The 27966-nt window shown below is 37.9% G+C and overlaps 1 protein-coding gene across 1 annotated transcript; it reads left to right on the top strand.

Annotated features, from left to right (window-relative positions):
* The first annotated feature begins 2393 nt into the window (after window positions 1-2393).
* Window positions 2394-27961, top strand: LOC138026981 (tryptophan--tRNA ligase, cytoplasmic-like). The gene is made up of 9 exons (XM_068874463.1): window positions 2394-2608; window positions 6281-6389; window positions 6532-6651; window positions 7313-7495; window positions 10441-10541; window positions 12506-12618; window positions 20318-20491; window positions 21965-22105; window positions 27067-27961. The coding sequence occupies exons 1-9, from the start codon at window positions 2404-2406 to the stop codon at window positions 27232-27234; spliced, it is 1314 nt and encodes a 437-aa protein (XP_068730564.1). The 5' UTR covers window positions 2394-2403; the 3' UTR covers window positions 27235-27961.
* Window positions 27962-27966: the final 5 nt, after the last annotated feature.

A 27966-nucleotide genomic window follows, 5' to 3' on the forward strand; every position in this document is an offset into this window, starting at 1 on the left:
ACTGAGGGAGTACAAAATATAAATAGAATGATTCTAGGGTGAGGTGGAGGTTTTTTTTACTGACTGAATTCTTGTACTTCATGTGCGTGATATATTGTCGTCTCACTTATTTTAGATAATCATGGCTTGTTTAAGATGGTATTCGATTCTTTTTTAGTGGTTGTAGATTTTCTTGAGGTGGTTATAGGCGGTTGTTGATTTTTTTGAGGTGGTTGCAGGTGGTTGTAGGTGGTTGTAGATCATGGTTGTAGATGGTTTCAGGTCGTTCCATATTTTAGTAACTACGCGTTGGCGCTTGAAGATGAATTCCGCAGAATTATGAAAAACGCAGTAACATGCTAACCAGAACCTAATTAGCTGTTGAAACAATGACTTTTATTCCGTGGTTGGCACACTTTTTATCATATATATTATATAGGCAGGATAAAACTCGCACTTAGACTCGCTTTTGTTGTAAAGGGCATAACTCGTACACCAAAGTTATGAAATAAAAAATATAGGTCACCGTGCTCGTTTAAGAATAAACCACTATCGTAATTGTCTATCTCGATTATCGTAGATCGAATCAACAAAATTCGTTATGTTCTCGGAATGCGCGCGCTTATTCGCAAAGAATTATGGTCATTCCCAACTTCTCTCACGTGTTTTGAGAACTGTTTCAGCGTGTATGATCGACTTACGCCATATTTACAATGTTACAAATTTGACCAATTTGTCACTGATTTGTAAACATTGACACACCGTATGCGTAGTTCAGGATGCGCAGTGCAATATTAAGGAATCACCTTAAGGACGTTCGCGCTAATTGTTTGTGCGCAACGTTACTGCGCAGGTAACGCGACTGTAAATGTCACGCATTACTTCGAGCATTAGTGAAGTGGAGGTTTTAAAACCTTTGCAAAAACCGTGGACGATAAGTCTTGCACAGCGTTGGATCAGAGAAGATCGTAATCAGTCAAAATTGATTTAAAATATTTATGAAAGTCAAGTAGACTACAGCACGACTGATATTCGCGAGGTTTTATCAGTCGTGCACTAGTCTATTTGACTTTCATACAAATTTTTCAAGCATCAGTTAAAATAACATGGCGACAAAAACGCCGAGGAAAAAATTCCCGGCCGGCAAAAGAATGGCACATTTATTTCCGAACCATCATGAAACTTCAAAGAGAAGTGAGCGGGAGGATGGAAAAGCTCTGGAAAAGGTAGCTGATCGAGTAGACTAGTGGCTGAAAGTCTGGAAAACTCGACGACGAACCGTTGCGTAAATTTAATGGGGCTGTTTCTTTTTAATGTTTTTATTACCCTACGAACTTAAGTTCAAAGTGAATGCATGTTTTTAAAGTTCTTTTCCTTTACTTTCGTGAAAATTGAGCAGTATTTTCGTCCTCGTCCGCTTGAATAGTGCGGACCTGCGTGGAAACAATCAGCGACTGAATTTCACAAAAAACACACTCCAGAGGATGAGCATGACGCCAATGAAGAGATATTATACAAAACACCAACCAAATGAAGATGATCCCTACTTAAAACTTCGTTGCTATGCTCAAGAAAGGTTTTTTTTTTCGGTAAAAACCTTTCATCTTTTCAACGATCGATCCTCTCTTGGGTTCCAGTCCTTGCCCGACAGGTCACGCAAAAGCGTGACAAACGAACTTTTCCAAGAGCTTTGCAAAATCACATCGATTTTACTCGTTCAGATCATCGGTGACCCCTATTTTTTTAATCATGAATCAGTTACTTTACTTACTATCTACAAAATATGATGAAATGAAAAAAATCTCACCGTAAGAAGTTATCTTTTTTTAACATTTTCTTTCCTCGTGCCATCGAATTCCGGTAGTGGTTGCAACGGATAGAGCTTACGAAAACGCTCGTCGAGGATGAACTCTACTGTTAACCACATCCCTAGCGGCATACAATTATCTAAAAATCTCACTCCTAAAAACCTATGCACGGAAACGTTCGCTCAAAAAGTTTATTTTTATGATTTTCGATGGATGAGCAGATGAGCCTACATCTCGCTATTATGACCGATTTCTCGAAATGAAGGCATTTTTCCACTGCCATTTTCTCCGAAACAAAGTCGGTGATCCCCATTTTTTCTTTTCTTTTTGGAGTAAGTACTTTATGACCTAACTCTAGGCGAGAAATGAAGAAAATCTCACCGTAGGAAGATTTTGGCGCGAACGTCCTTAAAAAGAGCGTGCACAATTTTTTTTTGTGGAGGACACGCACAAAAGTTTCAAGTAACCTTAATTGTAATTTCGATGACTCAAACAAGGGCTGTGAATATCTGAAGGTTGAATAGTGGACATTTCATTTCAGCGTACACACCAGTACGGGCACGTTGTTCGCGGGCACGTTTCACCACACAGCATGAAATTATCCGGAAGTGCGTGTATGTTGCTTCGATTTGTTTCAACTGGCAAGAACGTCAGTGGGATTCCTTTGATCCTAAATGCAAAAAAGTTATTTTTAAGTATGGCCACTTCGAACGACGAAAGTAACAAGGAGAACATGGTGAATGACGGGGCTGAACAGATTGTAACTATGGAAAAAGTGGTAGCCGCTGACAACAAAGGGATCGATTACGACAAACTAATCAGTAAGTTGATATCAATCAAATTGAGACCACTTGAATAACTTGCTATGACGTAATTGTTTCTAAACATATCAAGTTGCTTTGTGAATTAAAATACACTTTCTTTCGTTTGTTTTTTTGTTGGTTTTGTTTCTTTGTTGAAGCAGGTTTGATATATGTGGGTGACTTCACTGTTTATAAACAAATCTTTTGTTATTTAAATTTTGTCAACCAAAGAACAAAAGCATGCCTTGTTTTGACAGCAAATAGATCCGGTGTTGACAATAGGGAGCTTTAGCAACGACAACGGCGACGGCAACGCGAACGTCACAAATTTGCATATCTAGTTGGCAAAAGCAATAGCTTTTCACGCTCTGCACGTGCATCTCATCATTTTTGTCTATTTTTTTGCTGTCGTCAGCAAAACAACAACGTGAAATGACCAAATCTGAGGTTTTAAGGAGAACGTCAGCGCTTGAGGAAAAATTCTCATTTTCTCTCCTAAATTGAGCACCGTATATACCAGTTTCGTTCTTTAGGGGTTTGCCACACCTTTGTCACGTTAAAATGCTTGGAATAGTCGCGAAGCGATTACAATAACGCAAATTCACATTTAATGATTACGTTCTCGTTGCCTTTGCCATCGTCGTTGCTAAAGCTCCCTAATACCTGGACCAGATCACGCATCAGATCGCAGATTGGATACCTACACATTAAGTGATTTAAATTCCACAAGCATATTCAAAGAGATCACAGAAAATTTTTGCTGATTGCTCTAGTTCTGAAATCATCATGTATCTGGTCACACCTGGGTAAAGTGTTCAACTTTTCAGAGAAAACTATTTAATCAAACAATATGATTCTAAAGAGTCAAAAACATTGGAAAACATGGAGAACTGAAGTACAAAATCTGAACCAGATCGGATCATGGTTCGAAAGGGGTTGCTGACAAAATTGCGCGAAGGTTTGAGCTCTGAGCAGAACTTTTAATTCAATTCAGGTCTGATATCCTTTTACTTGTTACCTGCGCTAATAATATCAACGGTAAACTACCGCAAGAATGGAATCCTTTGTTCATCATGTCCTGTGGTTTCTGGGGTTCCACAGGGCTGTGTTTTGGGTCCTGTGTTATTTCTTTTATTTGTAAATGATACACATTCTTCCATTCAATTAAGTCTACGCATGTTTGCTGATGACTGTGTTGTGGACAGAGAAGTAGTTACCTTGCAGGACTGCCAAGATCTACATCATCTCTCCGTCTGCTCGAAGACCTGGCAACTTACCTTTAATGTATCTAAGTTCTTTCAGGGATAAGTTGTAAGAAAACTCTTGTTTACTTTAAGTATTCTTTGAATGGCAAGATTATTTCGAAAGTACCTTTTACAACTTATTTAGGTTTGCATACATGTATTAATGATAATCTATCATGGAATGAACATTGTGACAATAATTGCAAGAAGTCAAACTCAACCCTTGGTCTCCTCAGAGGAAATTATCTAATCTGGCTGTTCTCTGGAGATCAAGAGAGATAGATGAGATAGATAGTTTATTCACCTTAAAAACTTGCAGCCAAAAGCTGAATTGCGGTAAGGCTTACAAATACAAATTTTACAACTGCGCTTAACTACAAACTAATTATAGGACTTATACTACATAAAAATTGTTAAAGAATCACACATTAAAAGCATGCGTCAAATTCCTATATACAATAAGAAACAAATTTATATCTAGTTCTCAGCTACTATGAACAAAACTTAAAAGAAAACTATTAGACCACGAGCACCTTCCTTCGCTTTTCCTTTCGAATGTCATGTCCTTGGCTCCAAAGATCAACGAAGTGAACAGTGTTGTTATTAATGCAAATGTCGATGCATTATGTAATGCATATCTTGCACTTGTACGCCCTAAGTTGGAGTATGCCAGCAGTGTATGGAATCCCTACACGCAATGTCGATAAAAAAGAGATGGTGCAATGTTGTGTGGCTAGATTTGTCTAGAATAATTATTCCCATTTTAGGCATGCCTACCAGATGATTGATGTGCTGGGTTGGGACTCATTGAAACATCGCAGATTTGTCAACCAAATGTGTATGTTTTAAAAGATCTATATAGGACATATTGCTATCTCTCTACCAGCAGAGATATCTCAAAATACAAGAGCTTCATGCTGCAGAAACTGTGCACCTTAATTCACGAACTTGGTACCGGTACAGTGAATGATACACAGTAGATATAAATTATCCTTGTGCCATGAGGACTCGGAACAGTTAACCTATATCATTCTGTAATTCCTGAATCACCAAGTGAATTTAAAGCCATTAATTCACATCAAATTGTAGACGTTCTTTATTGTATATGTTTTATGTTATTTATTCATCTATTTACTTAAGCTTTATTATTTGAAACTTCTTAGTGTAGTTTTTACTGTTTTAGAATCGAAGTATACTGATTAAAGATTAACCATTATAATGATTAAAGATTAAAGATGAGTTGGCATGGTGACAGTAAGACGAACGAATGAATCAAAACACAAAAAACTAAAAACACACTATAAACCTGAAGATGTTGAACAATTTCTGTTTCTTGAGTCTTGGGAAATGAAACAAGCCATTCCTATTTCATGGAAATATAGTTGTTTAACAAAAATTATAGGATTTTTTTTCACATTAATTTTAAAGACATATAAACATCGCTGGTCTGAACGATATAAACGACGTTAAAGCAAGTCATGTCCATAAGCTTTTATATGTTAGTTTTCTTATTAGCTGTAGCACACACTGTTACATGCTCACATAGAACACGAAAGTATAACTGGAAATTAGCTACTGAAACTAACTATTAAACAACAACAACAACAACTAACAACAAATTCAAAAAGAAGAAAGGGAAACAGGTTTACTCAATCAGTTCTTAATTGCAGAGCCATCCGAGCAGGCTTTCTTGGTGTTGTTGATCCGATCCATGATCCTGTCTGTGGTCCGGTCCGTGATCCAATACGTGATCTGATCCGTGACCTGATCCATGATTCGGTCTGGTTGGTGATCCGGTCCAGGTATTGTGGACACTGCATTAGTTCTCTGGTTGGCACATTAATGACACTACGTAGATGTAGGTGACGTAACAGCAAGTATCGCTATATTGGCAGCTATGCAGCTAATGTGGACCTGCTGTAATTTCACAATTTGTTATATTCACAGACCAGACCACAACATGAGGGACTACGTACATCCCCTACTTTTTTTGGACTGTGTGTGGGTTCTTTAACACCCGACAGAATCACAAACAAGTGTTGTGAGACGGGCCCACGGTTTATTGTTCTTAACAAACTTTATAAAGGTCTTACTATTTTGCTGAATGCAGATGGAATTACAAAAGAAGTACTTTATCCTCAGTTACTTAAATAAAGACCCTGAGTGTTGGTCCAGCCAGGGATCAAACCCGTGATCTCCTGCACAGACGTCCAGTGCACTTTGGACTGAGCCATCTGGTCAGCGGTTTGTTATTCAAATGAGCCAACCACTGGTAAACAAAAAAGTTTGCTTTAGGAAGATCGGTTTATAAACATTGTCTTTGTTATTGAAACAAGCTAACCACTGGTACAAGAGAACCCTTGTTTCATCTGCCAGGAAGGCTGTTACTGGCACATTAATAACATTAGTTGACATTGACAATTTCTTTCTTATTGTGATATCTCAGGACAGTTTGGCTGTTCAAAACTGGAAGAGCAACATAAAGAAAGGATACGGCAATTAACTGGAAAAGCCCCTCACCACTTGCTGCGAAGGGGCGTGTTTTTCTCTCACAGGTGCAGTAATAAATTGAATATGAAGATGCTAGAACAATACTTAGTTATGTTGTGTCACATCTGTCAAGCTCCCAACTGAGCGGAATGGCATCTCTCTTAATTTAAACTCTGACTCAATGCTTTGATACTGTATTTGTTTCAGGGACCTTGACTTTGTGCTGGACATGTACTCTAAAGGAAAACCATTTTACTTGTACACTGGCAGAGGCCCTTCATCTGAGGCAATGCATTTGGGGCACCTTATTCCCTTTATATTTACAAAGTAAGTATAAATCATGTCATGCCACTTCGACAGTGTTTCAGAAAAGAGAGGGATCTTGGGTAAAAAACCCCACAAGGTCAGCTTCAATTGACCTGACAAAATAATAGAAAATTTATAAGTGGTTTGGTGGGAGCTGTGGAAATTTGACCCTCTGGAATCCCTTGTTGAGTCACCCAGGCCCTTACAACCTTATTGGTCGCCAGTCACTTATAAATGCAACATAAGGGGTGCCCTTTAATACATACTTGGACAATATTGCAATTAATGAACATGTAGTCTTTTAATGGTAGAGAATAGTTCGGTTTCAGATCCAGAGTTTTTCGTACACTTATTTAATTAAAATGCCCTTTGATAACTGATTTGAACACCTAAAGTGCATTAATTGCTTTGTGGGTAATTGAACTTTGTTTGCATTTAAGTTTCGTCGCAAACAAACTGTCCAAAGTAGACTGTGCAAATTTGTATACAGATAAAGTTATTTCTTTGGGTCATCCTCAATGCTAGGTTAATGCCAGAGAAAATCATAGTCGAGAGTGACTTTATTGGTGGCAGTAGTGCATTGTATGTCAAATACCACATGCAGAGAATGAGATAAATGTTTGTTCAATAGTTTTAAATTTTTGCATGTTGATGTAAACAGTTTTTTGAAATCTTATTTCAGGTATCTACAGGATGCTTTCAATGTTCCTTTGGTCATTCAGCTGACAGATGATGAGAAATTTTTTCTAAAGGACCTGGAATGTGAAGAGGCTCATAGATTAGCTTATGAAAATGCAAAAGATATTATAGCTTGTGGCTTTGATGTGAAAAAGACATTTATTTTCTCAGATATTGATTACATTGGGTACGATTTGTTTTAAGCTATCATTAAGTATGATTTTGTTTTCTTTTGGGAGAATTTCAGCTGCTGTCAACTGGTGTTTGGAAGAGGGAACCTTTAACCCATTGAAACCTGAACCGCCCTGGACCACCCCCCTTAACGGGTAAAATCGTCTGGGGTATTATAGACACAGTAAAATCTATCAAGTCCCACTCCTAGGAGTCAATGGGTTAAACGGCTAGCACTTACCAGGCAAAAGGGTGATTGGGTGAATGTGACAGTCTTTTAAGGTGTTCATTTGTATCAGGTCTCTCTAGAAGTTGACGCTTGATGCATGTACTCTAACAGTTTTAACCCCTTTCTTGCTTAAAGGGGCACTGTCATGCTTATTTACTGCTTTCAGGTCAAAAATGGGTAAAAATCTAAATTAGTACTTTAGCTCACTTCTTTAAAATTCCTGACAACCCACTAATGAGATATGAAATAATTATATTTATTGCACAAAGAGCTATTTCATTTTGTACAGTGTTCAATTTTTGGTGTCTTTCTGAAGACACTGTCACCAAACTTGAAAAATCTGGCCAGTTTTTTCAAGTTTTAATCCATTACCATCCTCTCCATTCTTGGCTGCAAACAACAAAGAATAGCTTTAGTGCACTTCAGTGGTCATTGGCAAGAAAACTATAACATTATTTTTTGGTTTTCAGTGATGCAAGGATGTCTTTTAGTGTTTTGAAGTTTGACTAAAAGAGTGTGACACCGCCCCTTTAAGATGAGACCCTATCCCTAACATACATGTAAATAACAACAAGAACAATCAGTGCATAATTTTGGCACGGGATTTTTATCTTGGAAATAATCTTCTACATACAGTATACCAATAAAAAACATTTAGCAGTATACTTGGGGTAAGGAATACTGTGATCAGTACCAGTCTGAGGTTTTTTCCAAGGTCTGAGACAACCCTACATGAGACAACTGAAGGCAACAACTGAGGACTAAAAAAAAATGCCTCTGGTGGCAAGAGCCCAGAGCCTCAGTTCTATGCGTAAAGTCAGTTCAGATTTCTTGTGGCCCACCAAGCTGACACTGCTTCTCACATGACGCAATGATTATGAAGTGCGCTGGAAATTGTGATAACAGTGTAGGCTCTTCATCTCAACAGTTTTCATAATTTTGGTACAATTTTAACAATATTGTATTGATTTGTCAAATATCAGACGTGGAGGCACTGAAGCAGCAGACAGGCCATCAGAACAAGCTTTTAAAAATATCACATTAAAGCTTCCTTGTCCTGTTGAAAAGATTAAATAAATGCAGCCGTTTATTCTTTAAAATTTGAGGAGCAGCATTTGGGGGACACTTTGTGACTTTATATTCTTTGTATTCTGAGACATGAGTGATGTTGAAGTTGGGGTCAGAAGAGCAAGGGGACACTTCATGATGCTTATTGAAATCTCATGCATCTAATTAGGGGCATTTGTGGACATACATGTACATCTGCAGAATTAACAATTTGGGAATACACTACATGTATCTGTACCTCATGAAGTGGTTTAATTTTAAAAATACTGTCTCATTGGTTCATTCCTCCTTGTGCCAATAATTATTGCTCAGTGTTTATATTTTGGGGCATTATACATGTACTTGTTGATGTGATTCGTTTTAGGCAGCCAAACGGAAATGCTGTTCCATTTGTTACCTGAAAATTAATTATTGAAATTTTTAGCTAAAGCTTGTGTTCGAATGGATGTAGTGCACTTGGAATCCTTTGTTTGAATGAAGGTTTTGGTAATTCTTACAAGAAAATATGGTACAAGTATTTGATTGAAGTAGAAGAGTGAGTGTTGTAAGAGTGAATTAATGCTGGGAGTATTCTTAAACGAATTACATACACTTTGTTCAGTGGTGTTGAGAAGCTTTTGCAACATCATGCATTTATTTTGATCAAATCAATCTTTGATTTCATTTCTTTTTGATTATAGAGGTGTCATTACTTTTCTCAACCCTAGATGACCATTTGATTACTGTACTCTTGAGAAATCCATCTTGTGAATAAAGATAGCAGATTCCTTCACCTAGAAGCACTTAGTCTAATAAAATGTACTGGCAATTCCTTCTTCATGTGTGTTGCTAAAATAAATGCGACAATTTTTTTTTCACTTGGGTTCAAATGACAGTCTAATCATTATGGCAACCTGTCCAATTGTAGTTGAGGAGGATATAATATGCCAAGAACAATTCTGCTGATATTGGTTGGTGATGTTCCTGGCTGACTTTGTTGGGTTCCATCCTTTTTACAAATTTACGGATTTTGGGCTGGGATCGCTGACTATGATTTGAATTTGTCTTTTAAATCCTATGGGCAATTTAATTAGCATCATGTCTGAGATTGAATTGTCAACTCTAATGCTGGTGAATTTCCTGATGCAAATGTTGGCTGTTTTCTAACATGTCTCCCTATCACTTGCTTTTGGAACCCTGGTGGTCTGTAGTCATCTACATGTATATCATTGGCAGCTAGGGTCCAAGAGATGGATCAATAGTGTTCAGTCTTCTTTCTAATTTCTTCAATGCATTTAGTCATTAACCTTTGCACGATTTGACTAGGCTATCACACATTTCTCAGTTTGTTGTTCTTCATTAGACTTAACATTCTCTCCCATTTTGCGTACACATCTAAAATAATCAATTTCAATAATTAGTAATGTAGTGCATTCTCTTAAAGCCTAAGAAAATGAAGGCAATGTCAATGGCTTGAGAGAGAAACCAGTGAGTTCCTTTAAATCTTTTGAACTTGAGTGGCATCCAGCGCCATTCTTGTCCAAGAGGGGGCCCAAATAAGACTGACTTTTTTCATGCTGACACTTTTCACAAGAGGGTGGTTATTACTTTAAACATGTCTTATATGTAGATATTTTACATGGCACCGTATTGCTCATTTTCATGTATCTGTTTGCCTCTTTCAGGAGCAGCTCAGAATTCTACAAAAACATCATCAAGATACAAAGATGTGTGACATATAACCAAGTAAAAGCCATATTTGGATTTGATGAGAGTGCCTGCATTGGTAAAGTAATTTTGTTACAGTATTATTTTTACTATAATAATTATATAATTGAGCAGTTTGTAGCATACAGATGCTTCAAAAAATTAACATATAGGGCACTATACATGTACATATACAGTATGACCTATATGCAATGTGTCAGAAACTAAAAATTATAATAATTTAGTATGAAGTCTGAATAAAAAAGCTATTTATAAATACAGTCATGTATAAAAATATGGTTACTCCGCTAATAAATACACTGTAAGTGAATAAAATGCTCTAGAAAACCTGTTTGCTTAACATTCACTGAACTAGTCAAACTTATTCTCTGTTCAATGGGCGTTACTAAACACAGGAACGGAACGGAATGTACCAGAATGAGGTGGAATAACACCGGAATGAAACGAAATGAACAAGAATGGTACCGGAATATACCGGAAACCCAGAATGACACAGGAATGAGGCATAATGACACCCAAAGAAAGCGGAATATACCGGAATGAACCTGAAAATGCCAACATTTGGTGTTTTAGTTAGCGCTGGCCGATTTTCGGTTGTTTCAGTCAGCTTTTGTTGTGTTTTTGCCTTTTGTAACATTTGGAACACTTCGATCACAAGAAAACTTTGACAGGTATATCCGTCGTGTCAAGTACAGTAGCAAGAGAAACAGAATGTTATTCTTATTGTTTTTGTCTATGGATCTCGGAGGCGGTTTTCATTGTGCGAGTCGGAAAACCCGTGAACATTTTATTTCATTCTGACAGGTCAATTGTGTATTGACCAATCACAATCAAGTTCAGCGAACCAGAAACTAATTACCGTTGTTGCTTGCCTACTTCCCATGACCCTCATGTGATGGAGATATACGGAAATAGATTCGCGCATATGGCCGGAAGCCTCTTTTACTCTTCCCGATTGTCAATATTAAATGCCATCGAACCTGAACGCAGTGTTTCCTTGTTTGAAGATAGAAGTCAGAAGCACAGAAAAAAGATTGATCGTTGATAATATATTTACATGAAGGATTGTGAGAACATATCGCCAGTAATGCAAGCCTTGTTAATGTAAACTGTGTTTTCTTTGTCAGTCTCTATATTCTGCAACACTTATTCATTCACAGCCAAGAATGATAAAAATTACTTTTTGTTCCTTGTCATCCCGGTCCATGCTAATCAGCTTGATTCTGGTGTCCTCCTGGTTTATTCTGCCTTATTCTGTCATCATCCCGCCTCGTTCCGGTATATACCAGTGCCATTCTTGTTTATTCCGTCTGATTCCGGTGTCATTCGGTTTAATTCCAGACTCATTCCACCTTGTTCCGGCATATTTCGGTTCAATCCACTTTATTTTTGTGACACTTCGCCTCATTTCGGTGTCATTCCGCCTCGTTCTGGTATGTTCCGGTACCATTCTTGCTCATTCCGTCTCATTCCGGTGTCATTCCGCCTCATTCCGGCATATTCCGGTTTATTCCGGTAAATTCCGCTCCATTCCGTTCCATTCCTGTGTTTAGTAACGCCCCTGTTCAATGATGCATTGTAGGCTCAATAACTTATTCTCAATATTAAATTATTCTCTGTTCAATAATACATTGTACATGCAGGTTAGAGTTATTTTTAAGGCTTGGATTTAACCCTAACCCTAACCCTAACCCTAACCCTAACCCTAACCCTAACCTATAACCTCTAACCCAAATGTGAAGGTCTTCTTGTAAGAATTTGTCATGAAGTACAGTGTAACAAGCACTTTTTCTGTTAAGACTGTTACACTTCACTCCTGCAGGGCATTCTGTACTTCAGGTTCATGTACATTATTTTATTTCAACCAGTTCCAGTTCATTGCAGTTTTACTGTTAACAGTAGTTTTCAACCCTAATATTGTTATTAATAGTACATGTAAGTGTCTTCAACTAAAACTTCAATCTAAAAGTCATTGAACTCATACTAGAGAGTCAACTTTGAGAGGATTTCTTTCAACTGCAGGTAAAATAGCATTTCCAGCCATCCAAGCAGCACCATCATTCAGCCATTCTTTTCCACACACATTTGGAAGTAGAAAAGATGTTCCGTGTCTTATTCCTTGTGCAATAGATCAGGTGAGACTGCAATTATTTACATATACATGTAGTTCAGTAAATTCTTTCACTTTTTTAAATTTTTAGTCCAGCTAACCCCAACCTATAATGTCTAATACCTCATTTACACACCTTTTTAAAATGCAACTTTTATTTTATGCATGCCCTTTCCTTTTCTTTTCATTTTCCTTTCTCCTTGTGTTTCGTAGTCATCTCTTCAAGCTATAATCTTGCACTGAAAATGTAGAAATCTTGTTCCCTAATAGAATTTATGCTGTTTACAGTATTCCTTTTCACTTTTCCTAAATTTATATTTTCCACTTTAATTCAAATGGTAACCTCACTTGTGGGCTGGGTATTCAAATGGTAATCCCTAACTAGTGCCTGATCAGATACAAATGGTTTTCTAACCCGGAAAATTAGGATAGAGGATTGGGGATCAAGGGTTGGGGATCGAGGATCGGTGATCAAGGATTGGGGATTGAGAATTGGGGATCGTGGAATAATAATAATAATAATAATAATAATAATAATAATAATAATCATCATCATCATAAGAATAATAAAAATCATAATAATAAATGATAAATAATAATAATGAGAAATGTAATAATAATCATATTTATAATAATAATAGAATTAAAAAAAAGAAACTAAAAGAAAAATAACAGAAAGTTGTAATATTTAACTTTCCATGAGTTTCGTGTTAAATCCTTTTTTTTTTTGAAGGGGAGGCTTATTTAGCGAAACGCCAGGAAGGTATCGTGAGTTCTGGTTTGCATCAGTCAGCAATTCTTGTGTACACTACGTGACTAAAGTCATGTCTTGTTAATGCGCATTAGCTCTGGTTCAGTAGCAGCCGCCCCTACAGTACCGCTCAAAAGTAAGTTACCAGTCTCGTCTTGTTTCTCGCGAGACGAGTGTCTCGTCTCTAGAGACGAGAGTCTTGCCTCGAGAGACGAGACACTCATCTCTAGAGACGAGACTCTCGTCTCGCGAGAATTACTGAAGCGGCAAGATTGGCTTAATTTTTTATAGAAGTCCGATGGTGACATGAATGTTTGCGAATTCATCCTCGGAGACCCAGGAGCAGTCAGTCGAGACGAGATGAGAATCGGGACTGGCGTAAAGTTTTCAAGTAAGACGAGAAGAGCCCCTGGGAACATACCTTTAACGGACGAGTTCTAGAGCAAATTTAATTCTGATTTTCTGATTGGGCGGAAATTTCCGCAATTGTCTTTTTTCCGCCCAATCAGAGAACCTCATACAATGAAGTCAGATTGTGATTCCTTATATCAAGTGATAAATACTACATCAACGATCGCCATTTTCTATCGTTCTCCTTGTCTGGCTCGCAAAACAGACATACCATGCGGCGAAAATTTGGGTCGCAAAGGGACCCGCAAGATGCAAAATTCAACCAATTCTACCTAGATGATTTTGTTACGTGGGGGCAATTATCTGTACATGTGTAAAATCAAAATGCTTGGTCAAAACACCCTCAAAGAGCCGACTAGACTATTGCAAGGGAAGGTACTGTAACTAGTCGGGTTTTTGTGTTCCGCCGCGTATTAATTTTGCTTTCAGCATTGCTATCGGCTGCGCAGATTGCAACTTGTTGTTTTGCGCGGGAAATTTAGCTTGACGCATTTAACCTAAATGCAAAGGATTTTTGTATTGCCTCTGTGTTAAATAAAGTTTTGCAGGGATCAGCCTAAAAGTGTTTTTGTGAATTGTTGCCCTCTGTGCGGCATAGTGCGATGAAACAAATGTTAAACTGACGATTTCTTAAGAATTTTTGAGACGTGTGTAGCCAAACAATAGCCTGCTCTGGAAGGCTAAACCCCAAGCTATTTGTGAGGCTTGCAAGTATCGAGTACAACATGCTTGGTAAAATCATAAAAAAAGCGTTATTGCAGCAGCCCTGAAGCGGAAGTTTCATCCCTGACATCTTGTCAAAGCGACAAAGAAGCAGCTACTGTCGTCCAACGAAAAAACCAAGGTTTAAGACTTGTATCTGAAGCACGAAGGTGGAACGGTGGGGATCATGTGACAGGTATTTTAGAGCCTGAATTGCCTGGTGATTAATCTAATTGGAAAACAAAAAAAAGCGAAGCAAACAACCAAACCTCTGAGACTGTTTGTCAGTGTGCCCAAGTACAAGAAATAAAGCGTGTGTAAAGGTATACACAGAAAAGGAATATTTGAATGGAAATTATGCAAAAAGCCAGTGTACACACATGAACATTCTTTTTCTGTGTTTAAAACTGAAAGAGAATTTATTTTAATAACTACCAAAAATTGATAGCACAAGTTAGGGTTTTGTTTATTATTATTTTTTAATGAGGGACAGGGTTTAACATCACAAAAATCATACATATCAGTTAAATAAATTGGAGCAGCATTATTGTCGCGTGAATCCAACAATACCTTATGATGCAAATCATAGGATTAGTTGCGAATTCTACTAGCGACCTTCTTGTTGGTAATGGTGATGATGATAATTCATCAGGCAGTACCAAACAGTTCAATCACAACGAAGCATAACTTATCACAAGAGCAAACCATGTGTGCAACTTGGAGGAACAGTTTTAAGAAAAATGAAAGGGAATAAAAGCATTTGATTCCATAGCAAACTTAGTACAGTACATCCACATTTACCATTTTTGCAGCAAAATATTGAATAAATGCACTTCCCAATAACACTGAAGTGGTTCTACTGAGAGAAAGATAATGGCTCCAGAAAGTTTTCAGGTGAAAAACAGATTGCATGTAACTAATTAACTAAAGTTGTATTATCATTTTTAATTCCCAGGTTATTATACAGTGCGAATACAAAGCAATTCTGAGACAGTTAACATCCGACCTTAAAAGTCTTGAAATTAGCCTTTAATTAAGCCTCATTCTCATTCCTGACATAACATAATCAGTTGTGTGGCCTGTAAGATAAAAAAAGCTGCAGCAATCGCTTCTTAATCGCGCCAAAGAAGGAAGGCCAAAGATTGGTCAAAAATAAATATTTACTTCTCCTCAAGAGCTAAGAGACTTCAGATGCTTATATGTGATGCTCAAATGCACGCTTTATTCAAGTTCAAGTTTTATTTATTTACAAGAAACAATTTAAGTTGTTACTAGGCTGGCTTGCAAATAGCGAGAAGCTAATCGTGGCAAGCCAGACTGAAGACGAAATTATTTAGAATTTTTTTTTTTTCACATACAACAACAACATGTAAACATTACTCTTTGTGCTTTCAAATATTTAGAAAGTAGAAGAACTTAGGAGAAAAAGAGAAGAAAGCAGTTTAGGTAAAAGAACAATATGTAAAGAGGAAAACTACAGACTGAACTTAACCTCAGTTGAAAATTTAATTTTTCATCTTGCTAATTAAGGTATCTATATCGGCATAAGAGTTTTCAGTTTCTAGAATTGCAATTAGTTTTGTTCTAATAGTCTTCTTAAAACTATGCGGTAGCCTCGCAGCTCCTACAAGGTCTCACCTGATTGGAGACCACCCTTGAGGTTTAACAAAAGAACAAATAACAGAAACAATGGACCCTAGAGGATAGAGTTGCAGCCCTTTTGTTTTAGGCCTAGGGTCCATTGTTTCTGTTATTTGTTCTTTTGTTAAACCTCAAGGGTGGTCTCCAATCAGGTGAGACCTTGTAAGAGCTGCGAGGTGACCCAAACTATGATGCTGATAAAAGGCCGAAGGCAATGCTTAAACATGTCTGGCCCGTGCAACAGAAATACCAAAATTAATTCGCGACGGTAGATAGATAGATAGATAGATAGAATTGTTTATTCAGACCCACTTGCAGCTAAGAGCTGGATAACAGGATTGTGCGCATATTACACATAATAAACACAATAAACATTTATCTTATGACAAAAAATCTAAGAATTTCACAGATACGAATTCTGACAGTCTTTTTGTGTTACACCTTTTGTTATTATAGTTCCGACAGCTTCGTAGCGAGTACAAGTGAACGGTAGTTATCCTTCTACTCATGGCAAGGCCGTAAACAGGATTGGACGGCTTTAGATTACGCATAAATGATTCGCAAGCAGCAGCCCTACGGTCTTCTAAAGACACGAGGCCACTTAGTGTCAATGCCTCGTCATAATGTTTCTTAATGTCAATGTCTCGTCATAACGTCATAATGAACTATTTGAGAAGCGGAAAACTAAAAGACGACTAGTACCTTCCCCTGCAATCGGTCTTCTTCCTGATTTATTTCTAGTCGGCTCTTCGAGGGTGTTTTGACCAAGCATTTTGATTTTACACATGAACAGATAATTGCCCCCACGTAACAAAATCTTCTAGGTAGAATTGGTTGAATTTTGCATCTTGCGGGTCCCTTTGCGACCCAAATTTTCGCCGCATGGTATATCTGTTTTGCGAGCCAGACAAGGAGAGCGATAGAAAAAAAATGGCGACCGTTGATGTAATATTTATCACTTGATATAAGGAATCACGATCTGACCTCACCGTATGAGGTTCTCTGATTGGGCGGAAAAAAGACAATTGCGGAAATTTCCGCCCAATCAGAAAATCAGAATTTAATTCGCTCTGGAACTCGTCCGTTAAAGGTATGTTCCCAGGGGCTCTTCTCGTCTTACTTGAAAACTTTACGCCAGTCCCGATTCTCGTCTCGTCTCGACTGACTGCCCCTGGGTCTCCGAGGATGTTGCGAATTCAAACGACAAAACGACGGTCATGGCGAGCGTGAAGCTTAACATAAATCAAAATTACAATACTGTTAAAACCGAAAAATATATCATGCCAATTGGCAACATTTCAGTGCGGTGGCATTGTAAACAGATCTCTGTGAAATTCTCGAGGAACTTTGCTTTCCGAAACACCGTATGAAATTGAACGAATTCGGATGGTTTGTGCCGAATTACAGCTGTTTTGTCCGCAGTTCGCATTTAAGTCGATCCGCCGACACGTTTTAATGTAAATAACTGCAAGCAAGTAGAAAGTACATATACAATAAGACTGAGCTGCTACGGTAAATGAAAACAAACTCGAGTTTTATGACTTCACTTTTGAGAATGTCATCCACAAAACTTAATTCATTCAACAGTGAGATTATTTTCACTGTCACGCAACAACATCAATAATTAGAAAAATTCGAAACAAGTCACTGAGAATGTCGAAGAACTTGATCTGTTGTATGAAACAAATGTATTTTCCATTTCCACCTCTCCAATTCTCAGGTCTGTGCGGTACATCTTAGATATCTAAGTTATTTGTCGAAGCGGTTCATGCAACTTAAAGCCGTGGCCAAACTATCGAACAAAGTTGGATTCAACCCTCCAACTTTGCTCGATCCAACATTGTTCGACCGTTTGGCCACCCATGTTGGATGATGTTCGTCCAACATCTTTTGTTCGATCAAGAGTTGGATGGAGTTTTCTTTTGATCAAACATTGCTATCAACAATTCTGCTCAAGGGAGCAATGTTTCAGTGTTTTGCCGCTCTTCCAACAAAGTTGTGTCCTGAATCGAGTCACGTTCGCGCTGCTAGCCAATTACGAATCGCTATTTTATTTTCAAGCCAAGGCCTCTAGCATTATTTGCAACAAAGATGGCGGACAAGGATCAACAGCCAGAAACCTTGATCAGCGAGTATGAAGCAAGGCCACGTCTTTGGGACACTTTTACTCCCCTTAATCACTTTCGCTCTGTTTGGAGATTTCTGGTTCAATAGCGTTTACAATAATAATTTCTGCAAATTGATTCGAGCTCACTCTCGTTATCTCCTAAGCACGGGTGTATCTTGCAGTAAAAATACCCTTTTCTACACGTTCTCTTAACCATTTTTGGTTTCAGCTCGTTTGAATCCATCATATCCGTCCTCAAACAGCTCCAGTAGCACACACGCTACGAGCGATTTTCGTTTCAGTGTTAGCGCCATACTTATAAATTTAGCACCAACTTGAACTTGAATGTTTCATCAAGCAATGTTGGAGAGTGTTTTGCCATTACCTCAACATTTACATCCAACAATGTTGCATGTGGAATCCAACTTTGTTGGATAGTTTGGCCAGGGCTTAAAGTAATACAGTTTTGTGAAGATGCAGCGCGGTCGACGAACGTTTGTCATGAAAGCGCTTATTTTTCGTTCATGAATTAAACGATGTGTATGAACAAATCTCCTAAAGTCGCGGCTACACAAGCGATTTTTTGCTTGCGCCGGTGATGCGATTTTTTAAAATTTTGTTGCGTCGCCAGCGCGCGATGAAAGTCTGAACAGGCGACGCGAAAGCAGAAAAAAAAACATTCGTCATCCAACGTGAAGGAACTGCCTCGGGAGAATGAATCCCCAAAGAAAAAAGAAAAAGAAAACGGCTCTTTTTGGAGCCACCAAATGTAATAAAAGTCATGACCAATAGTAATAAAAGTTTTTTTTCATTAACCGCACTGATGCGATCATGATGAATAACAACCCACAACGTTTGGAGCGCGAGTGTCTTCGTAACAGGTTAATCTTCGGAAAGTTTTCATTTATGCAAGACACTTACAGTTTTTTTAACCGTCTCGCGAGACGAACGTCTCGTCTCTAGAGATGAGACTCTCGTCTTGAGAGACAAGAGACTCGTCTCGCGAGACGAGACACTCGTCTCTAGAGACGAGACTCTCGTCTCGCAAGAGGGTGGTAACTTACTTTTGAGCAGTACTGTACAAATTCAGCATGTGGTCACTTATGAAATTCCGATTTCGTAAAAAAGCCAGTTAAGGACACTTTTTCTTGGACCTAAATAAAACAAGAACACAAAATTATTCTTCTTGGTATTCGTGGTTATTTCCCCATGTTCATCATATTTTTGTTTTTTGTTTTTTTGTAGGTGAGGCTATAATAATTTATATGTAAATGAGTGCCTATCAGCTGCATAGTTATATTTCGCTCTGTATTTACTCAGTATTTTTTCTATATTTTTTTCTATATTTTTTCAACTTAGTAGCATTATTATATATATCAAAGAGATTTTAAGACACTTGTTCAACAGTGTATAATCTCTTATTCAAGAAATTTCCTACTGTCACTCCGAAACTACTGGAAGCTTGCTCCACCCCAACATCAAGATGTAAATGTGGCATTTTTAAAAGCCACCGAACAAGCGCTCCATTCTGATGTTTGGAACTTGCTCAAATCTTTGGGTTTACTTCGCAAGTGTAGAGGAAAGCAAGCAAGACGTCTAGTGGCTTTAAATGATTTGGAATACTATAAATCTGCCAATAAAACCGGTCTATTCGAGCTCATTTATAGTTCTTTTACTTTTGATTGATTAAAGGAAGGAAAGAAAGATCCATTAAACAATTGAGGTGGTGAGAGCGCTCTTTGCATAGCACTGACAAATTTTACCCCTTAGGGGCAGTTATGGTACAATGTAAAATGAGTTAAATTTTAAAGTAAAACTATGGATCATATTATTGTCTCAATTTCTGGCACACAATTGATTTGAAGACTTGTTCTTTTTTTATTAAAAAAAAGGGTTAGTTTAGCTTTTGATGGATCCTTAATTCTTGATCCCCAATCCTCGATCCTCGATCCTCGATCCTCGATCCAGGTTTTCCAGGAAACCAATAAAAATATTGTTTCTTTGTTAAATGGTATACAACCATGTCCGTATTTATGGTTCCCTCTATTTATATGAAAGACATTTTTCCTAACCTGGTCAACTGTATTTTATTTAATTTTCTTCCACATTCAGGATCCTTACTTCCGGATGACACGTGATGTGGCCCCTCGCTTGGGTTGTCCAAAGCCATCACTCATATTCTCAACATTCTTTCCTGCCCTTCAAGGTGCCAAAACAAAAATGAGTTCCAGTGATCCAACCTCTTCGATATTCCTCACTGATTCACAGGCTCAGATTAAAAAGAAGGTAATGAGAGGTGATCATGGTTAAGGTTTTTTGGATTTGAGTTATTTTAGTCAACTACACTGCAGCTGACCAAATCTAATATGCACTAAAGAGGTGAATGTTGCAAAGTGCATGGGTGAATTGTCTTCAACATCCAGTTCCACTCTCCTACATACACATACTTTCTGAGCAACATTCAGGACTTGGATAGGAATGTTCTGTATGTAGTTAGCAACAACTTGATTCAAATCAACTTTTGGGAGGGGTGCAATTTAAGCCTTGAATTGAAGCATTTCCTGTGTTGACTATGATCCCTACAACGTTACCTACATGTACATAAACGTATTCTCTGTTACGAGCCTAGAAGGTGCTATTTAGGCTCAATCAGGCTGGCGCTTATTTCCAGTTTCTGTATCATGAAGCGACTAAGAGTATTTCTACTCTCCCCTGGATGGGATGCTAGTCCATCGCAGGGTTACCCCCAGCATTAAATTTGCTGCTACCATTTATACACCTGGGTGGAGAGAGTCACAGTGAGAGTAAAGTGTCTTGCCCAAGAACACAACACAATGTCCCGACCATGACCCAAACCAAGACCTCTTGATCCGGTATCGATGACTCTATTGAGGCCAGCTCACCTCCCATACATACACGTACATACGTACCAGGACATACATGTGTTACAGAGTATATAATTTTTCCCCTCAAAAAAGTGTTCCTTTTCTTTAATCATTATTTTTGTACATAGGGGGTTTTCTCTTGAATTAGAGATCAAATTGACAGGAGAAGATTGTAAAATAGAGAAAAAGCAGCATTGCTCAGGATTGTCTCTCCAACTCCATCCTTTTTTTTTTGTCATCCTACAACATACAACCCAAAAATTGGGTTTATCTGCAGCTATAAATCCCTTTGAATTATAGGCCTTATGCATACATACATGTACATTGCAGGCACTAAAGGTGGTTTTTGTGGCGGGTCCTTGTTCCCTTTAAATATTATTTTGCTTGTTTTCCCATGTTCCCCAAATTACTTTCAAAATTGTTCACAGTTTTTTGATCCCTAAAATTGCTTGAGTTCCCAAATGTCCCATAAGATATTTTGTCATTATTTCCCTGTTCCCCAATTCAAATAAGGCACGTTCCCTCATTCCTAAAAACCCCAGGGAGGGGCTCTAGAATCAATTCTTTTGCCCCAAATGATTACTTGCAAAAAATTCATTTGAATAATGGAATAGGAAATGGACTTTATAAATTCATTAACCATTACCATGACCCAATCAAACCAAAGTCCTTGAAGCCATTTTTAACAAGGAATTGTTCATTATCATGATTATTAAGAGTTGCTTGGAGATTGGGAAGTTAACAGCGATGTTGTTTTAATAACCCATTGGCTCCTAGGAGTGAGAATTGATAGATTTTACTCTGTCCAATGCCAGACGATTAATTTACTTATCAATGGGTTAAGCTGTACTATTATCATATTTTTTTGGTACAGGTGAATAAATATGCTTTTTCTGGTGGCCGAGATACTGTAGAAGATCACAGGAAGTATGGGGGAGATATCACAGTTGACATTGCTTACCAGTATCTCACATTCTTCTTGGAAGATGATGAAAAACTTGCCCAGATAAAAGAGGTTGGTGTTTGACCTTACACGTAAGCCCCTTCCTTAAATTGAAAAGAAGTCATAAATAATAATAGTAATAATTATAATAATAATGCCACTTCCTGAGGATACCAAAGCTTGGGAGGAGGTAGTGCAAGTAAGAGCTCATTATTAGACCAAAGATTATATTTTATAAAGCACACAATAGCAAGTAAACATCAGCGCACAATAGAGTTTCATCTTAATTAAGAGCTTAGAATTTCGTTTTCAGAAAATGAACAAAATTTTCAATCCATTCAACATTGTTGTAAATGGGAAAAGCTTAGAATGTGTTACTAGTGCCAAGTTGTTGGGCGTAACAAATGACCTAACATGGAATGAACACATCAGCAAAGTGTAGCAAAGACCCATGCCCCTTCATTCACTGCTGTAATGTGCATGCGTGATGTGTTGTCCCAATGTGGACAACACATCACGCATGCACAACCATTTCACCCGGTCAATTAGCAGCCATGGACAGCTGTTTCGGCCTTTTGGGCCTCATCAGCATGGCGTAGCTAACATACCATAAAGGGGTGCTAAACACACTCTAACTCTAACCCTTAAACCCACACCAGGTTGGTGTTAGCGTGTGTCACCTTGCTTTTATTGTTGACTGCTGTAAGACCTCCCAAAGAGGAACAGTGGAAAATGGCATACTGTTTTTCACCTATCCTATCCTAAGGGGTCCTCTGAAAGCTTAAACGCCTTTATACCCATTGACTAATTTACCCTCCAATACATACATATCAATGCTGTTTCCCTGGCTCACGAACAGTCCGGGCTGTTCCATGACTTATTATGTAAAACAGACATCCAATCTGTCTTCAGAATAATCCCCATTCACCCCTGAGGGAGCTCCTGGGAATGGCCTGGAAAGACCACTACTACGTTGACAAAGCCCGTCCCATTAGCCTATGGAGCTCCCCCTTCATTTTTAATCAGCTTTCAGTATCCCTTGAGTGGTTCGTTAAGCATTATTTAAAGATCCCTTGCATCATCCACATTCAGGGGTTTTCAATAAATTTTGAAAACTTAAGAAAAAATTGAAATGTAGGAGCCCGGATATGGTGTTTCCGGCCATCTGGGCATCAACATCAGTAACAGATGTTTGCTAACACAAAGCTGCATGTGGCCAGGTTGGGGGACAATTTTAGTGCGTTGGCAAGTGGCAAAGGCGAGTGCAACTAACTAGAAATTCCTAAAAATATCCAACGTCGGAAAGAGAGTAGAACATACAGTGGCAGGTTTCTTGATATTCTAGTTGTTTTATTGACAGAGTTTATTTATAAATAAATAATTTGAAGTGGATTGAAGTGAATTGGTGAGAGTCGTGTGATTCAAGCTTCTAGAAAAAGTAGCTGGCGAGTTTCAACAGTTGCTGGCTTTTGGTGGGGGCCTCTGCACATTCTGGACGATTTCTTCATCGTTCAACCAACCCCATGTATGGGCCATTCCTCATGTATGGGCCTTTACAACATGCCACGAATGTTGTAACCAACTACTTGTAAAGTGAATACTTTGTAGCAGTATCACCGATGTGTTAGAAAAGCGTGCATGCAGCAAAGTTGCATTGGCGTGTGCTCTCAAGAGAAATCAGGTATTGTCTTAGGAAGTATTGAATGTTTGTGCTGACTCAGAGGTTGTCGTCGGATATTGAACATTTAATTTTATCTCATTTTCGGGCAACGATTTCCTTAAATTGACAATTTCACATTTTCAGTGGAACACTTGGATTTCAAAGTTGAAGTTGTTAGTGATGCTTTTGCCCAAGGAGAGGTTAGGGTCTGTCTTTGTATGTCTAGCCTCACACTCAATGAGAGGTTAGACATGCAAAATCTTTTGTTTGGACATTGAATGATATAGCTCTATTAGGTGGTTGATACACCACAATTAATTACTGGGTTGCCAGTATGGCAATACCAGTCGGAAAGTGGGTGGGATTTGTTTGTTTTCTCTTTTTTCTTTTTTTTTTCCATGTCGGTAAAAGTCTTGCCTGTCACTCCCCTGCTAAGTGGTGTCTTCGTGCATAGAGCCCTCTGCTCGTATTTTCTTAGGATAGAGAGGGTAGTGGAAATGCGTAGATTTCTCTGGTGGACACAGTAGAATGATAAACTTAACCGGCAATGGCGTCGAAAGTCATGTAACGCAAATGGCGTTTTAGTGGATCTTTGAACAAAATATACCCTTATGAAGCTCAATAATGGCAAGTCAATTGGATACTGAACAAGACAGGCGGTGGAATCTTAAAAGCGACGAGTAATGGACTTCGACAACAATCTGTCGCCCGTTGAGCCGAAATCGAAGTGAGCTGCATTTCTACCAAGTGTGCTGTTATATAGAACACTGAAACCAAATGGAAAATTCTCTGGTAACTTATGGGTTCAACAAAGACAGAGAACGAATCGAACACCTTAAGTGGATCTGTGATCAACTCTGCACAGTCTTCAGTAAAAAAAAAATTGGAAATGTGACAGGCAAGAATTATTTGAAAGAAAGCTTGTCGTCTATTTTGAGCTTCATTATTCAAGAAAGAGGTGCTTCATGGAAACGGTTTAATCCTGAAATTTTAGCTTGTTGTAATATTGCGCATATTTGACACGATTGAGTTTTTTCTCTTCACACACGTAATGAAATAGGAAGGGGTTTTTGCCTCTAATAGCCTGTCACAGTGAATAGCAATTATGTTGTTTGTTTTAAAAAATTGTTCGCTGGAAAAGGTGGCCTTTATTAATTCATCATGTTTTATGATATGCGAGCTTAACTGGATAGTTTTTATGGCAATAGTAAAGCATTTTCTTGTTATTCAAAGAAAAGGTTCTTCAGGAAAGGGTTTGAACCTGAAGTACATGGTAATTTGACACAATTGAGTTTCTTGTCTTCACGCACGCAATGAAATAGGAAGAGGTTTTCGCCTCTAAGAGCAAATATGTTGTTTGCTTTAAAAAAATTGTTCGCTGGAAAAGGTGGCCTTTATGAATTCATCATGTTTTATGATATGCAAGCTTAACTGGATAGTTTTTATGGCAATAGTAAAGCATTTTCTTGTTATTCAAGGAAAAGGTTCTTCAGGAAAGGGTTTGAACCTGAAGTACATGGTAATTTGACACGTTTGAGATTCTTGTCTTCACGCACGCAATGAAATAGGAAGAGGTTTTCGCCTCTAAGAGCAAATATGTTGTTTGTTTCAAAAAATTGTTTGCTGGAAAAGGTGGCCTTTATAAATTCATCATGTTTTATGATATGCGAGCTTAACTGAGTGGATAGTTTTTATGGCAATAGTAAAGCATTTTCCTTTCAAAATGAGGTTAGCGTTTTTTCTGTTGTGCTAACTTAATTAAATATAAATATATACATTCTGCCTCGTGAGTTTGTCATTCTCGTTAACCAGCAATGGGGTCGAAAGTCATTGCAACGCGAATGGCGTTTTAGTGCATCTTATGTTGTTTGTTTCAATAAAATGTTTCGCTGGAAAAGGATTCTGTGATATTTTCTGCCTTTGTGAATTATAATATCATGTTGTGTATTGAATTTGAAACGTGATACGGGAGGATATTTTTAGTATTGCTCTGTAAGCAGGAAAGGTTTCATGAAAATAAACAGGTCTGTTTAGAAGCGTGCTTGAGTTTCAGCAAAAAATTGTGACGCCGGTGAATAATAAAGTAGCTGCTATTTCCAAAATGATGGAATTATAATTACCTGGTGATAAATAAATTTTTGACTTTGCAGAAACAATGGTGGGCGATTGTGATCTTTGTTTTGAATTCGCTCATTTATTGTCAAACTTTATAACACTTGACAGAAAAAGAAACTTACGAAAACCAGGTATCTTGCCATCATTTGACACAGATGCTTCACTGTTTGGCAAGTAAACATGTCGCGGTTAATCACGGCGCCCGCTGAATTCCGGCGATGTCACTTTCGATTTTGCGATTTATTTGTGAAGCCAAAACGTACAATAACAAAATTGAACGTAGCAAAAATCTCCCAAAATATTTGTCGCTGATGGTAACTTTTTATATTCTATATTCACGGTTCAAAATTAATGTTGTTTCCATGTCATAAATATGTTATTCTCGTCAGCGACCGTCCTTCTTCTCTTTCTAAAAACTCTGTATCAATATTTATTTACTTTTGCATCAATATTTGTTTTTGCATAAAGCAAGCTAACAAAATCTGTACCTTGCTGAATTCGCACTTGTTAGCGTTAACACTATTTTCGGTTCAATGCTTCTGTTTTGCAAAGGGGTATATGTTTTAGGTCACTCATCCATACACTAACCCTGCCGGAGAGGGATTAACTTCAGTAAACTTTAGTAAACTTTAGCATTGAGGGAGCTTGAAAATTATCAGAAGCCAATGTTTCTCACTTCCCATTTATTTTCTTCAAGCTTTCTGGGTTCAGTACTTTGCTAGTAACCACATGTCTTCTCAGGCTATTTAGCCAAGACTTCTACCATGGCACTACAATGATAGACAATACCAAAACAATATCGTGCACTGTTAGAGCTACATATTACGCAAGGACAGATCTGTTTCGTCGTACGAACGTGTGAGGACCTGTGAGCCAAAGGGCCTCTGCTGGTATGACTTCTGGGTGACCCCTTAAATGGTCTTAATTCCCCCCCCCCCCAACTTGAAAAAAATTATCTGGAATGGTGCACGTACCACAGGCAACCCAGTGTACCCTCACGGAGGGTCTAGTTTAAAATGAAATATTCTAGCTGCAAGGCTGACTTCACAGTGTTCAAAAGAATGCTAATTAGTTTCAAAAGAGGCATTTTCCTAACAAGCGTTGATAATAAGTAATTGTTGGATTTAGAAAACGCAAGTCTCTGGTAAACCAAGCTTAAAAATAACATACATGTAAATCAACATGACCTCAGTTGAGCATGTGCCCTTTCTCTCAATTATTGCACATGTGAGTTTTTTCTGTTAATTTTTTTCTGCAGGATTACAGCAGTGGCAAGATGTTGTCTGGAGAGATCAAGAAAGAACTAATATCTGTTTTGCAGCCATTAGTCGCTGAACATCAAGAAAGAAGAAAACTTGTTACAGATGAAGTTGTCCGGCAATTTATGACCCCAAGGAAACTTGAATTTCCAGGACTTAAAAATTAAGGCAAACAGGCCGTTGGATGAACAATATTAAAATACTCTGCTCATTTTTTTGACAATTAAAGATAAAAAATATTAAATTGATTTTCTCTTTTAGTCTAGTGATATAAATAGATACATGTATATCACAAAACTATAAAAAAAGCAAAGAACTGTCTTAACAAAAATTTGGAGTGTAGGATACAAGCAAGGGTTGACTCAGGGCTGAAAAGGTCTTAGGGAATAGATAGTATTCATAAATGGTGGCCAAGAAATTATTCTTTGGTCTTTGTGCTCATCATCCTCACTAGCCTTACTTTGGAGCAAAATCTTTTTGAATTTTGTTTGTGCTAAGGAGCCCAGTGAGGATGATCAGCATAAAGACAAAAGAATAATTATTACTTAGGTGCCATTTATGAAATACTGTCTATGATGCTTCTGCCCACTTCCCCTCCCCAATTGACATAAGGTTGCTATAGGCTGCAAAAAGATGCAAAATATATAAGGCATAGGGCTTGCTTGTGTAGAACGAGAACTAGATTGAGGTACGTCTGAGCAGCTTGGCCTCAGACAATGAGGCCATCATTGGTAAGGATTGATAATGTAATATTAAAACGGTTAACAATGTGCTAATAGGTACAAAGTATCTCTGTCTAGTAATATTACAAGAGGGGAAGGGGAGTTAGGGGAAGTGATATGAACAATGTGGTATTTCCATTCCATACTTGTGATAATAAAGATTCTTACTGAGTCTTG

This window comes from Montipora capricornis, chromosome 12 (genome assembly GCF_036669925.1).
Source record: "Montipora capricornis isolate CH-2021 chromosome 12, ASM3666992v2, whole genome shotgun sequence".
NCBI lineage: Eukaryota > Metazoa > Cnidaria > Anthozoa > Scleractinia > Acroporidae > Montipora > Montipora capricornis.